The sequence below is a fragment of the Chiloscyllium punctatum genome, chromosome 22, assembly GCF_047496795.1.
Source record: "Chiloscyllium punctatum isolate Juve2018m chromosome 22, sChiPun1.3, whole genome shotgun sequence".
NCBI lineage: Eukaryota > Metazoa > Chordata > Chondrichthyes > Orectolobiformes > Hemiscylliidae > Chiloscyllium > Chiloscyllium punctatum.
This window is the reverse complement of record NC_092760.1, coordinates 54,653,325-54,668,777: the sequence shown is the minus strand read 5'-3', so window position 1 is coordinate 54,668,777 and position 15,453 is coordinate 54,653,325. Positions and strand designations below refer to the sequence as shown.

The 15,453-nt window shown below is 37.2% G+C and overlaps 1 protein-coding gene across 2 annotated transcripts in view; it reads left to right on the top strand.

The window, feature by feature from the left end:
* Positions 1–15,453, top strand: part of rras2 (RAS related 2) — a 93,987-nt gene that overhangs the window by 68,422 nt on the left and 10,112 nt on the right. The window contains exons 2-5 of one of the 2 annotated variants that reach the window (XM_072592351.1): positions 2,343–2,471; positions 6,851–6,938; positions 9,513–9,615; positions 10,341–10,449. In XM_072592351.1, coding sequence (XP_072448452.1) covers positions 9,548–9,615; positions 10,341–10,449 — 177 coding nt within the window. In that variant the 5' untranslated portion in view covers positions 2,343–2,471; positions 6,851–6,938; positions 9,513–9,547. The remainder of the gene's footprint in view (positions 1–2,342; positions 2,472–6,850; positions 6,939–9,512; positions 9,616–10,340; positions 10,450–15,453) is intronic. The other variant, XM_072592350.1, reaches the window with a different exon arrangement.

The following is a 15,453-nucleotide window of genomic DNA, read 5'->3' as shown; positions in this document are numbered from 1 at the left end:
CCAGCATTAGGAAACTTTTCTTAACAAGGAGCTTTGATCTCAAATGCTCTACCTGATGTTAAAGTCAGTTGTGACCTTCAAAAAAAAACCTTTGAATAAGCACCTGAAAGGGAGGTTTGGGGGCAATTACAATCATGGAAAAAGGGAACTAAAGTTTGTTTGCATTCCTTATGCAGTGTGTTTGATCAATGGTATCATTCTGTGCTGTCACCATATAATTTTTTTAAGTGACCTAGCAAGCAGTGCTTTTGTTAGTTTGGGCTTGGCCTTTTCATACTTGATAAAACTTGTGAAATGTTATTCAAAACAAATATTCATCATGACAGTAAGTTAACTAGTTTTATAATGATGCCGTTGTTAAAACAATCGGTAGTTTTCATTCATGTTGTCATAATTTTCTTGATTCCCTTATCCCAGGAAAGCTCCAAATTGATGGACAACTGAGATTGGCTTCAATTTTTCTTTGTAATTTGTGTAAAAGTGCATTCTTCCATTCATTGAATTAAACTCTGCACTTGGCCTTGAATAGAGGAAATAATTAATAGTTACTGGTGTTTGCACTCCAAGTATTGAAAAGTATGGTTTTGAATTAAGTTTCTTCAGAAGTAACTAAAGCTCTCATACATTGTTCACGGAAGGGTCCCAGGTTCAGTTCCAGCCTCTGGCGACTGTCTGGAGTTTGCACATTCTCCCCGTGTCTGTGTGCATTTCCTCCGGGTGCTCTGGTTTCCTCCCACAGTCCCAAGATGTGCAGGTCAGGTGAATTGGCCATGCTAAGTTGCCCATAGCGTTCGGTACGTTAGTCAGAGGGAAATGGGTCTGGGTTGGTTACTCTTCGGAGGGTCGGTGTGGACTGGTTGGGCTAATCTAATCTAAGCAATTTGTCACAAGTCTCAGAATTTGACCTGTGCCATAAGATGTTGCATTAATTTTTAAACTAAGTTGAGAAATAGCCTTTGACTTTTACCTCAAAGATTACAAGTAATAGTGTACATATGTTTTTCCCTTGTTGGATTTACATAATTTATAAATCATTATTAGATTTTACACAGCCTTGAAACTTGTGATAGTGCTATTTCCAAAGTGAGAACATTACTTTCAGTTTTGAAAATCTTTTTCTTTTTGGGAAATGATGGGCAATAGAGAATTTGGCTTAATTTTTATGATTTGATAAATCAATTCCTGATCCACTTCAAGTAATTTCCCAAATCTATCTGCAGTAAGTTATGTTTTCTAGTAAATATTACTGTGATAAATCCATGCGTAATGGACTTTGGTGGAGGGGTCAGGGTGGAGCTGAGCATGAGGCTTATTTCTGTGATTAATTTGAGCTTTGGACTCTGGAAGAAGCAACTATACTCTGTTATGAAATATTAGTCATTGCTGTTATTAGGTTTTGAGTAGTGATTTTTATTTTTTCTTGAGGCAATCTTTTGATATTCAAGTATTTTATAAATTAATCGGAATAATTCCAGTTGTTAGAAAACTCCCTTTGACCATGGTCAGTAGTGAGCATATTGAACATCTAAGTGAGTTGTGAGAATGACCAGAGCTGTCACTTTATTGTGAGCAGTTTTGAGTAGAGGGTTACATATGTATCACAGTTGAAAACTTTTGATTCATCTGAATAATCAGGAGCATGGGTATATTTTTACGTATTAAGACTGTCATACTGCAAATGTGACTTTTGCTGTATAGGATTCAAGATCTTTTGATAAAACAGATTGCAGTGATTGCATTTAAGATTCAAAATGCATTTTGGAATTTTGAGAGGCTATGGGAACACCTAGTAGTTTTACCAGCATGCTTCTATTTGGATCAAACACTTTTACTTTTGGCAAATTTAATCTATTGTAAATAGACTATAATAATTTTATTTTCAAGACTTTTGAATATTTTAAGGATTTTTAAGTATAGTATGTTAACTGATTTGATGTAACCTGTATCATGCTTTTAATGGGAAGCCTATTTATTTAATCACTCAAGTTTTTTTTACAATAAGTTTATTTTGTTCCTGCTTTTTCTTTAATTAATTATAGCTATCTTAATAGTCTGTCAAGTATAGAAGAGTGATTAGTGTTACTAATTTACAGGTTACTTTATTTCAAATATTAGACTTTAAATCAGTGGCAAGGTACATGGTGGGAGGCTACCAACACACACTTTTGAAAATTGTTCCCTCAATATAGTGATCATTCAGTCATGTGAGAACTTCCATTGTGGAGTTATAATTTTATGGTGGGCTACCTGAAATGTTCCGCAAGTCTGATGTTAAATAACATTTATCTTGGCTTATGATAGCTACTAAATTGTGACTTCTGGATGTCTGTTGGCATCAACAGATTTCCATTTCTCGGTCGCATGGATCACCTTGAGACACCAGTTTGTGACACACAAATTGCATCTGGTCCCTGAAGAGCATTCTTTTCCAAGTGACTTGCTGGCCAAGTAGGGCAACTCTAATATTAATTGTGAGTAGCAAACTACTGTTCATCAGTCTTCTGGCAGGGTTGTCAATTATATGGTATTCTAATTTATTGAAGAAAAGTCAAATGATTTGAAACTGACAGTATAATTTATGGTGGCTACTTTGCTGTCAATAAGCAATAGAGCATTTAAAAGTTAGCATTTAAGTCGTGATTTACAGGGTAGTGCAAGCATTAATGCTATCCATTATTTGGGTCTAGCTGAATGTTACCACCTCCTGCTTTGGTTAGAGCACTAATATAAAGATTTGGACTTTGATATCAATTCTGAAGTGAGAACGTTCTTGTCCTGAAGTAACCATGATTGGCAAAAATCAAGATAAGTCATTTGATGTTTTACTCATTTGAGGTATGATAAGTTGCAAAGGTTCAATGCATGCTGGTCTGTCTTTCCTATTAATCCTGAGACTTGTAGGAATCAAGGAAGGGCCCACATTCTGCTTTTTGGGCTCAACATCTCTTGAGATTTTAGCTTGGCCAACTTCAGTCCAGCACATGGACATGTCTTTTACAGTTTTAAGATTTCAACTCCAGTGGATCCCTGGATCAACTTGCTGAGTCTTATTCATTTAACCTATTTTCTCATCAAGCTGTTCAGAGATGTTATTACACACGTCTGGAGTAGATAGGATTTGAATCAGAGTCTCTTGATCTGGGGTGGGGACGCTACTGAGGTTTCACTAACTAAGTTTAAAACTAGTTTAATATCATGTGTACCATCTGCACGTGAGGTGGTACACATGATATTAGTTATTGATGTTAACAAGTCAAAGAAACTCCTTTTTGCTTGGCATGTCCAATATTTCTGAATTTAAGAAATAATAGATTTGCTACTAAGAAAATAGGGTCAATGTATCATTAATTTTGGAAGTATTTCAGCAAGCATTTGGAATAACCTTAATGTCTTAAATGTGGGTAATAAAGCATGAAATTGCTTTCATTATATCGCAAGTGTAGAGTTGTTCGAAGTAAATGTCTTGTGCTTGCTCTAAGAAAGATATTGCTGGAGAATGGGACTCTTAACAGCTTAAGGAACCGGTATTTGCAACAAGCAATATCAGCAACTCTGCTATGACTCAACAAATATCCGTATTTAAAGCTGCCTCTGCATTGCCAAAAATGTGCAGACACCATGCACCAGCATAACGTTCATTTTCTGTCTATCAAAAATGCTATCATTCCTTCACTTCAGTTCAAACTAGGAATGCTTTGTACACAGAGACCAATATCCACCCCCGTTGAAATTAGACTGGATTGAGACTGTTTTCAGTGTTTGTTTATCGGCACTAACGGTGAGGCAAGTATGATCATTTCGGTTTGGGCTGATTTTTTTTCTATTCATTCATGGGATGTGGGGATCAAGACTGACTAGATTTATTGCCTACAATCAAGTTAAGAGCCAACTGTATTGCTGTAGGTCTGGAGTCATGTGTAGTGTAGAATCCTAGAATTCCTACAGTGTGGAACCAGGCCATTCAGCCCTTCAAGTCCACATTGACCCTCCAAAGTGCATCCACTCCTTCCTCATATAAGGGTAGCTGTTTTCTTTGCTAACTTTGGTGGGTTTTTCCTTGACAATGGCAATGATTTCATCATTGAACTGTCTATTTCTAGGTTATTACTGAATTCATATCTCATGATCTGCTCTCATGGGATTTGAACCCAGGTCTCCAGAACACTATCTGGTTCCATGGATTAGTAGCCGAGCGATAATACCACCATGCCATCCTTTTACCCCTAATTTGAATCCAGATCTCAATAGTACCAGTATATAGGCACTATACTGTTTAGTTCTCTAAAGTATTCATTCCAGATTTGTCAAAGGATATTAGACTATGAGAATGTGTGTAGGCTGCACACTGGTTGTTGGGGGAGTGTGGCATTTCCCAGTTCAGTTGATAGTTCAGTTGATAGGTCACCTGTCTGAGTGAACAGAGTTGTGGGTTAAAGATGTTTGGGTATCTCTGATATTGAATGAAAACCCAAGAATTGTCATTGGCTCGTAATTCATCTTCATAAATGAGCTATAACCAGAAATGTTTTTCTAAGTTATTAGTGATTTGGTTTAAATATGTTTTCTTGGAAGTGTAAGCTGGCTTATTACATTTTCTTTGCATAGAATTGCTATTGACTGTGTATAATTATGTAGTCAATAGACATTCCAGTTATTATGTAGCTATGATAAAATGGGGCCTATCAGGCGAAGGTCCACAGCCAGTGCAGAGAGAGGGGAAAGAATGTTTGCCCTCTGTATTCTAAATTAATTATATGGTGTAATTCACTTGCCTTTTTCAATTTCATATATGGGATGTGGGTGCTACTGGCAAGGGCAGCATTTGTTGACCATCCCTAATTGCCCTTGAAGATGATGGTGAGCTGTTGCTTTTTACTGCTGCACCCACTGTGCCATTATGCAGTAAGTTCCAGAATTTTGACCAAGTGACACTGGAGGAATAGCGATATATCTCCCAGTTAGGATGGTGTGGAGGAGGAACTTGCAGTTGGTGCTGTTTCCAAATATCTGTTGTCCTTGTCCTTCTAGATGGTAGAGGTTGCATGTTTGGAAGGTGCTGACCTTATAATGAGATTGATAATATTTTAATATGTGCTTTGCTGACTTGGGGCTTCTATCACTTAAAAGCCAATTTAATGTTTAATTGTTCATACTGTATCTAAACTGCTGCAAATTTGTGAAACCTGAATTTCAATTACATTCTAAGTTAGAATGTGACGAAATGGTAAAACAATGTATGGCGTAAGAAAAAAAAACATTTAGAGCTGATGGCTGATCGTTGCAAAGAGTCATGTTTTTTGCTCGTGTTGAGGAAAGGTTGGTGCTGGTGTCCCATAAATGTGAGTGATGCCTCTATTTTTGAGTTAAGGGTCCAAGATACAACTTTGGCTTGTGCCTAAGGAATATGATATTGGAGCTTCCTTAAAGATACAAAGTCAGAAGTTTAATAATCTGTAAGGATTTTTGTGACTTTTCGGACTCGTCAGGTAACAAACAGAATTTGATGTGGACAGTTGTGATCTGCACTTGGAGAAAGATTTGCATTTATATAGTGCTTATAACAACCATTGAACATTTCAAAGGATTTCACGACTACTTTAATAATTTTGAGGTGAAGTCACTGTTGTAAAATAAAAAAATGTGGAAAATATTTGGCACACTGCAGCTCCAATGATAGCAGCATGGTAATGTCTAGATAATGTGTTTATGTTGAAATGAAGGATAAATATTGACCAGGACACAAGAATAACCCTTTTTTTTATTGGAAAAAAACTTGGGTAATCACTGGAGTGAGCAAATCTCTGTTTAATACTCCATCTGAAAAATGGCAGCTTTGATGGTGCAGCACCCACTCAGGTACTGGGAGTACAAAGTCAGAGCCTTGACGTTTTTGTATGTAATCCTTGAAGTGGAATAAACCACAGTAAATTAAAACTGAAACTCCAGTGAAGTAATGAAAGGAGTGTTGCACTGTTGGGAGCCTCATCTTTCAGATGAACATGTAACTGGAAACCCTGTCTACCTTCTCTGGTGGGAGTAAGAGATCTCATAGCTCTATTTCAAAAAGCAGGGAGGTTATCCCCAATGTTCTGGACAATGTCACAAAAACCAATTACTTGACCGTTGTCATATGGTACTTTGTGGGAGTTTATGGATATAACTACCTGCTGCATTTCCTACATTCTGATCGAAATGAATATTTCAAACATGCTTTGGTTGTAAAGTACTTTGGGACACCCTATGGTCACAAAAGGCACTGCAGCATAGAAATGAGAAGTCTCTTTTTGAGGTAGGGAAAGCCAAGAAGATTTCATTTCCTATCCATAAATTATGGTTTATTGTTTGGAATTTGGCATTTTGTTCTGACAAGCCCAAAAAGAAAGGCTCTAGCAACTTGATTTTTTTTTTCAACAGTATTTAAGAATTAATATAAATCAAGTGTTCGGAGTAGTGTTGACATGAAGATTTTTGATTTTAAAATTTCCATTGATAGGAAAAGCAGGTTGAGAGAAATTTGATATACATGGAGTTGGTCTATTTAATGGGGATTTGGTTAAGGTGAGCGCTTGAAATTTTGATAGCTGTTGGAAAACAATTACGTGGTAAGTAGGATTTTGTGGAATTGACAAAAGAATGCGAGTGGAAATGAGAGAATTGCAGCTCTTGGAAAGGTAGTGTACTTCCGTGCTGTATCATTCTGCAATGCATTTAGCTTAATAGCTGCCTCAAATTGTCAGTATGTACGATTCTCTTACAAGTGAACATAAAATTGTACTAAAACGGGTGGGGGGGGGGGGGTCCAATGGACTTTTGAAGAAAACAATTTTCTCATCTTATTACTGTTTTACAGTCTTATTTTGTAACAGATTATGACCCAACAATTGAAGATTCCTATACCAAACAATGTGTTATTGATGACAGAGCAGCAAGATTGGACAGTAAGTAATCGGAAATTCATTTGACTGTATGATTTCATGTTTTTTGGGCAGACTCTGACATGGGTATCCTTGTACAAGATTGGGGTGATCCCTGAATTTAAACCATGCTTGAATAATTATTTGGAAACCATAGGCTGGATTTTCCGAGCGGTTATTCCTGTCCCTTCGGTATACAAAAGGAGAGAGCTCCGTGTTTCTGAGAAGAGTTTCTGATTGTGGCTCCTTAAGAAAAGTGGAGTAGAGTTACATTCTGACAGATTTTTCATAGTGCCGGACTCTTCAGGAAAACAACCTATGCCCTGAAGCGATCAGTTGTCACATTCTTGAATTTCAAGGTCCAGAATTGCAAGCAATCACTTTGCTTGCTGCTGGCACATAACATGTAAAAAAAAAAGTGGGCATGTGGGAGATTGCAAAGTTTCAAGGGAGCCTGGTGCATCATGCAGTATTTAGGGTAGGGGCAGGTTCAGGGGGATGTTGGGTTTGGGGTGGACTAGTGATGGGAGAGTGTGGAGGGAGTTGGGGGGGTGGATGAAGAGGGTTTGGTCAGGTCAGGTCTGGGCAGGTGTAAATAGCCCTGGGTAGGGGTGTAATTGGGCAATGCAGATAAATATTGGGTAATTTGAATCGTTGTCAGGAGTTGGGCCATGTATTTAAGTGCAACTTTTCCTAACAAACTATTTATTCTATTTCGTCAGAACTCACTGAATTCTCTAATTTAAATTGAGACTTTGAGGGTTTCGGGCATAGGGTAATTGCCCAGTGGAATCTTCAATTTTCCCTGAGTCTGCTAGATTGGCAATTCCACAGGATCCCTGTGCAACTTCCATCTATACTGGAATGAATTGTCTGGCCACTTGAAAATCCAGGCACTACACGATATAGTTTTGGCCCTTTTTAGATTAGAGAATCTGGTTTTGAATGAAAAATAGACTTGACTCCAACTTCAGTGCCAACTGTGAAGTTTTACTAACTGTAACACATTTTATATTGTTCAGAGGTGCAATCTGCTTATTCATATTAGAATTTTCATAATTATGCTGGTATGAAATAATTGAGACTAATTACATTTCAATAAAATAGTATTGATTTATGATCTGCATTAAAGGCAAACTTGATGATCATAGTCATAAGAGCTCTACAGCACTGGAAAAAAGATCCTTTGGTCTATCATGTCCTTGTTGGTCCAAAATAGCCACCTAACTATTGTGAGCCCATTCTTCAGTACTTTACTCGTAGCCTTGTGTGACTTGGAATTGCAGTGTACATTTAAACATTTCTTAAATGTTATGAGGGTTCTTGTCTCTCTCTCCATTACAGACAGAGAATTCCAGATTCCCACATGAAAACATTTTTTCTTACATCTCCACTAAACCTTCAACCCTTTAGCTTAAATCGATACCTCCTTCCTCAAACAGAAAAGCTTGTTCCTATCTATTGTCTTATGACCTTCATAAATTTTATACACTTCAATCATATTCCCTCTCATTTTCCTCTGCTCTAAAGAAAACAAGCCCAACCTGTCCAATCTCTCTTCATCACTCAAGCAGCCCAAGTAATGTGCTGCTAAATCTCCAGTGCTATCACAACCTTCCTATAATATGAATTCCAGAACTCGAACAGCAACCTGAATAATGTTTTATACCATTCCCAGCATAATCTCCTTAGTTTCAAACTTTATGGCTCAACTAATAAAGGCAGGTATCCCATTTACCACCTTGACCACTTTATTCACCTATCTCAATACCTTTTAATTGACCAGTGTACATGCATGCCAGTGCCTCTCTGACCCTTGGTGCTTTCCAGAGTCATCCTGTTGATCTTGTATTTCTTTGCCTTGTTTGTTCTGCCTAAGTGCATCACTTAATTTATCAGGATTGAATTCCGTTTGCTACTGACCAGCCTCTTCCCAAACGTTGCTGTGGTGGTAAACTGTATTACATATGAACTTACTGTTTAACCTTCAAGTCTAAGTCATTTATATAAACCACAAACAGCAACAATGATGCCAATCTTGTGATAAGAATTTAATTAACTTGTGTGCTGTTGGTTTCAATTAATGGAAAAATAAAAGAACATTTTGACTTTCAATTAATTTTGCCTGCATTTATTTTAATAATAAACAGTTGGTGACTTAAAAAGCAAAAGAAAGTTATTTAGTATATCAAGCTAAAAGTTGGTCCAATTTCTGTTGATCTTAGAACTCCAAAAGAATTTGGTTTGCCAACATTTGATTAGTTCAAACTGCAGGACTGCTTTTTGAAAAAAAATGTGAAATTTGCCTGTGAAGATGGTTGTGCAATTATATTTTAAAAATCTGCCATTTCCCCAACACGTTTCTACTCTTTTGCATGGCACTTAAAGTCTGAATGCTTATGATTTTGCAAATTGACATTTGCATTCTGGCATCTGACATGATGTCTGATGTAGGTACCGTTAACTACTACTTTTCGCGAAAATGCAGTAGTTAATCACTTTTTTTTTGTGCAATGCAACTCTGTTACTTAGTCGATATTTTCTGTAACCTGCTTTGTTGAATCATTCATAATGTGGAATTTTTATTTTGTCATCTAGTTTTAGATACAGCAGGACAAGAGGAGTTTGGAGCCATGCGTGAGCAATATATGAGAACAGGGGAGGGTTTTCTGCTCGTCTTCTCTGTCACTGATAGAGGAAGGTATGCTTAAAAACAAGACCAAGGAGAAAGTTTGCAATGCTGTGTTTACTGTGGAGTGGAAAGTCTCGTTTTCACTGTTCGTAAGTGACAGTGCGTTTGCTTTTTGTGGTTATTGAGCGAATGATTGACTTTTTGAGCTGTTAACTAACCTTTCAGGTTAATATAAGGATGGGTGTGAAGATCATGTTGCCTGCTTAATGTGTTGGTTAAAGATACCATCTCATTGTCTGTAAACAAATTGGGAAGTAGAGGAGGAGAATCAAGTTGTCATGTTTGACCAAAGAATGAACAACTTGGGTAGACAGAAATCAGGTGCTGCTGAGAGAGTGAGGAGTTGGGGTTCAAATTAAAATTGAGATGTATTACTCTATTTAAATGGTGATCAGTGATTTCCAAGAGAATTTAAGAGTGAAATGTTATAATTAATTTGTTGTACATCGATATTGCATTGGATTTGATAGCTACATTTGCTCATTTATATGGATCAAATGTGAAGTGTGTAATTTTTTAAAATAAATGCTTGGTAACTGATGAGCATTCTTTAACTGTTCATTTTTTACTTGTTTGTTACATTTTTAATTGGATTTTACTTGAACCCAAATAATGGTTATGAAGCGAAACATAATACTTCAACTTATGTGCAGTGTTTCACTTTTCAGTTCAGTGAATTGAGACTTTGATTAGGGGGCACTGCACAAATTATGCAATCTTCTATTCATTTGCAGCTTTGAAGAAATTTACAAGTTCCAAAGACAGATCCTTCGTGTAAAAGATCGTGATGAATTCCCTATGATCCTAGTGGGTAACAAAGCTGACCTGGAACATCAAAGGCAGGTGAGCGCTCTGAAGTGACATTTTTGAACTTTACTGTCTCTGTTCACATGAAAGAATCCTGGATAAAATGAAAGTTCTGCAAATCCTGGGGTTTTTGATTTTAATGGTTCATTCATGTGTGCCTCCTGATGTGTCCTGAAATGTCAGAATGAATATAGCCTGTTTTGTTTAAAATAGCAAATCCTTTTGGCAACAAGCATTACAAATGCACCTTTTTATGATCGTCAGCTTAAATTTTGAATGTTGGTCAAAGTAACTTAAATTCTTTTTTGAGAATGCTGAAGTTTTTTAATGTTAACTTTCCCTGACTCCATATAGAACTTTTGCATTATAAATTTAGTTTTGATAATAAATATGGGATTGTGGTCTTCGTAAATTAAAGAGTGGAGTACAAAATCAGAAAAGTTATGCTCAACCTTTCGATTAGGCTACAATTAGAATTTTGTGTCCAATTTTGGTTGCATAATTGCTGAAGAATGTAAGGGTGTTGGAGAGGATGAAGAGAGTTATTTCCAGATATTTCCAGGAGTGAGGGATTGTAGCCGCAAGGAAAAACTGGAGAAGCTCTGGTTGGTGTCCTTGGACCAAAAGAGGTTTTAATGGAGATTTGGTAGAGTTGTACTAAATTGTGAGAGGCTCGGCAAGATGGACAAGCAAAAAGATGTTTCCGTTATCTGATGATGGTACCATGCCCTGGGATGGATAGTCTTTAAAGTTTTGTGCAAGTGACACAGTGGGAGAATAAGTGCCAAAACCCCAATGCTATCCGTGTTACTGACATGGAACATTGTGCCTACAATGATGGCTAAACTAGAGGTGATTTCAAAAGAAATTGGATTACTTGAAATCTCTATTCTGTTTTCAGTCCTAAGCAGTTTAAATGACTTCCTTTGATGCTATTTGTTGTTTTCTAATTTGTGGGGGAGTTCTATGATAGTTTATTAAAAAAACCACTTGGAAAACATCAATGAACTTTCAGCAAAAACCGAAACAATTGCAGTTGCTGTAAATCTAAAACAAAGTTGCTGGAAGAGCTCAGCAGGTCTGTCAACCTCTGTGAAGAGAAATCAGAGTTAATGTTTTGGGTCCAGTGACACTTTGTCCAAACCTCCTCTGAACATCTTGTGTTGTCAAGAGCTGAAAATAACTTTGTGCAGAAAATAACTTTGTTCTGGACAACTAATTGAAAGCTTTAGTTGGTGTTTGTTCGTCTAAATCATAGTTTTGGAGTTTCTGTCTCTGTCAACAATGAGGAAAATTTAAAATAGTAAAGTTATAAATGTGTGTTTCTGAACAAATGTGAAGCTTTATAAATATATATGCTTTGCCACTTTGTATTTATGGATTTGAAATACTCATTGTACAACTTGGAATGGTGTTTTGATTATTTTTTGTAACCCCTGCATATCTCTTGCTGTGCTCTATTTCCCAGTGTTTAATTTTAAATCTATAATTATTGTTGTAAAATGTCTTGGTAATTTCATGTAATTGAGCAGTGTAAGTGATTTAAAAATACAATGGATAAAAAATTACTTTCAAAAGCAGGAAGTGGTGCTACCTTCGATGGAAAAACACAATGTTCTAGGTGCATGATGTTTCATAACTACTAGTATGTTTATTTTGATGTAATTTGGTTTCATGAGGACATCTCTTATGTTGATTCCTTTTGTGACCAACATCAATCAAAATGATGCAACTGGTTAAATCTCTAACAACTTAAATGAAAGTATTCAACAAGGTAAAACTCCTAATGAAAGCAAATGACTTGTGTATATTCCTTACGATCTAAATTGTTGGATGAAGTAATTGACTTGTTTTTAGATAACCTGAATTGATCAACTCATGAGGAAGCCTGTGTGAAGACAATTTCTGTCAAGACTTTCTGTGATAATTAAAACCTGTTGCAGTCTGAAATATTAATTGCTTTTCTTTGTTCATTTAGTTTGTGCTGCAAACTATGCTTTTAGCTTACTGCACGTCAAGGAGAATAGTATGACGCCACAGTTGAAGTCATTGTCAAAAGTAAAATTGAAGTCCTATTGTGCTTCTGAAATTAATTGGAGCTAAAGTAGTTCTGTTCAAAATTACATGACGTTTAGTTTGAAAGCCTTGCCTGTTGCAGTAATTTGCTCCTCGCGGAATGAGCTCCACAATCTCACCATCATGGTTAAGAGATTTCATCTGAATTCCTGTTTTTATTTATTGATAATCTCATTGGCAACTTCCTTGTTTTGTTGTTCCCCCAGAAGGCGCACTTTTCTGTCTGTTTGGTCGATCAAAGTAGTTCAGAAATTTAAAGGATGTGTTTGATCATTCTTCATTCTTTACATTTCAAAAGATAGGGACCCATCCTCTTTAATCACTGCTAATTGATAAACTCCAATTTTTGGTTTAATTGTCAATATTTTGGATCCTTTTCAGAGTTTCTCTATTGTGTAGAGTAACTCCAGGAGCAAGTGAGGACTGCAGATGCTGGAGATCAGAGCTGAAAATGTGTTGCTGGAAAAGTGCAACAGGTCAGGCAGCATACAAGAAACAGGAGAATCGACATTTCGGGCATAAGCCTGAAGAAGGGCTTATGCCCGAAACGTCGATTCTCCTGTTCCTTGGATGCTGCCTGACCTGCTTCGCTTTTTAGAGTAACTCCATGCCTGTTCTAACCTAAGTACCATAATTTATTTACTTCTCCGTTCTATCTCTCTAAATATATATCCTTGTTTTCTTTTTATGGCCTTGTTCACCTGTCTGACTACTTCTTAATATTTTAGGTATTTGTAAGCCAAAGTGCCTTTGTTCCATTACACTATTTAAATTAATTATATTCAATGGAAATATGCACCCTGATTTTTCATGTCTCCCATTTACTTGTTTCTTGTAAAGAAAAGATATGTTGGAGGTGAACATGGCTGGCTAGGGCAAAATGTATAACTCATTCTCTGATTCTCTAGAGAAGATGTCAAGTTGCTGGCTTGATGTCCAAGAACACTACTTCGACTGGGACAACACATCTATCCTCAGACAGGCTAAACAGAGACACGGACGGAATTCCTACAGACCTGGCATTCAAACTGGAACTCCATCAATAAACATGTTGATTTGGACCCCATTTACCAACCTATGAGAATAAGAACCAGAAATGATAACACCCACCTGAACAGACCAAGACACACATAGAAAGCGGGACAGCACACCAGCACTTCATTGGAGGCTCACTGATGTTACCTAGCATAATGATAAAATGTCTGAAAACAAACTTGCCCACTCAGCGAGGAAACTTACAATCTGAACTACAAACCTTCTCCAAAATTGTGAAGAGTTCCAGAATTTTGACCCAATGACAGTGAAGGACTGGTGATTATAGATCTAAGTCAGGATGTTATGTGGCCTGTTAGCTGGTGATGGTGTTCCCATGGATCTGCTGCTCTTGTCTTGCAAGATGGTTGAGATTGAGGTTTGGAAGTTGTTGAAGGAACTTGGGTGAGTTACTGCAGTACATCTTATTGCTAGTACACACTGCATGTTGATGTGTGTTGGTGATAAAGAGAGTCAGTCTTAAACACAGTGGATGGGATGCCAGTTGAGTAGGCTACTTTGTCCTGGATGGTGCTAAGTTGCTTGAGTGTTTTTGGAGATGCGAGGGGGTAATATTCTATCACAGTTCTAACGTGTGCCTTGTAGGTGGTGCACAGGCATCTGTGATGAGGTGAGTTAATTGCCGCAGAATTCCAAGCCCCTGACCTGCTTTAGTAGTTGCATTGTTTATAAACCAATTAGATTTCTGGTCAACTGTAATCTGTGTTGGTGTAAGATTTAGCAATAGCAATACCATTAAATGTCCAGGGCAGTAGTTGGATTTAGTCATTGCTTGGCACTGTATGGCATTAATGTTGCTGCTTGTCAGCCCAAGTCTGGATATTGTCCAAATTTTAATGGACATAACACAGCTTCAGTATCTGAGGAGTTAACATAGTGCTGAACAATTGTCAGTGGGCTTTTTAAGTCTGAGCTTGTGAAGAGTGAAAGAATATAGCTATATCTCCTGTCATTGTTCTGAACTGTAGTGTGCATAGGCCTAATATGCTCAATCTTTCCTCATAAGACAAACCTTTTCCTCTCTTGAATTAATTTTGTGAACTTTCCCAAATGCATTTATATTCTTCTTTAAAGCAAGAAGGCCAAAACTGTATGCAATACTTGAGATGTAGTCTCACCAGTAGAGACTGTTGTCACATCTGCACCCAGGTTGATGGTTGAGGTCAAATAGTTTTGACCCTGTTTTTTGGTTCTTTCACTACATGCCACAAACCTAGACTAACAGCTGTGAACTGTAGGTCTTGGTGAGCTTGATCAATAGTAGTACCACCCATCTAGAGTGCATTCTGCACCCTTGCTACCCTTTATTGCTTCTTCGCAGTTGTTGACCAACATGGGGAGAACTGATTGATCAGCTGAAGAGTTTGGAGGGTGGTTAATGTGGTAATTATTAAATTGTCAATTTTTGATTTTAATCCATGAGCCTTCCTGGGGTATAGAGTCGATATGAAGGATTCCCACTGTAACTTCATCTCAGCTGTATACCATTTAGAATCAACCCAATATAGATGATTGCAATCAGTGGGACAGACATACCCAGGAATGGTGATAGTGGTACCTGGGACATAGTCATTCTCACAGTATCATACCTTATAGACAGACAAAGTCAGACTTGATTTAGTCTGAGAGTTGTTTTGCAGTTTTAGCACAAGCCCCCAGGTGTTGATAATGAGAACTTAACTGGGTTGACAGGGCATGGATTGCCAGTTGCAGATTTTCTTCTGTAAAGAATCTGAATAATATTAGCATTGAATATTAATTCCATTTGCCTTTCTTATGGCCATTCTGCAAGTTTGTAAATGTCTCCTTGTGATTTATTGCACTCCTCAGTTTCGATTATTTCCATCGATTTTTGTCATGTACAAACTTGAAATTGTTTCTAAAATTATCAGCACTGATGCTTAAAGACAG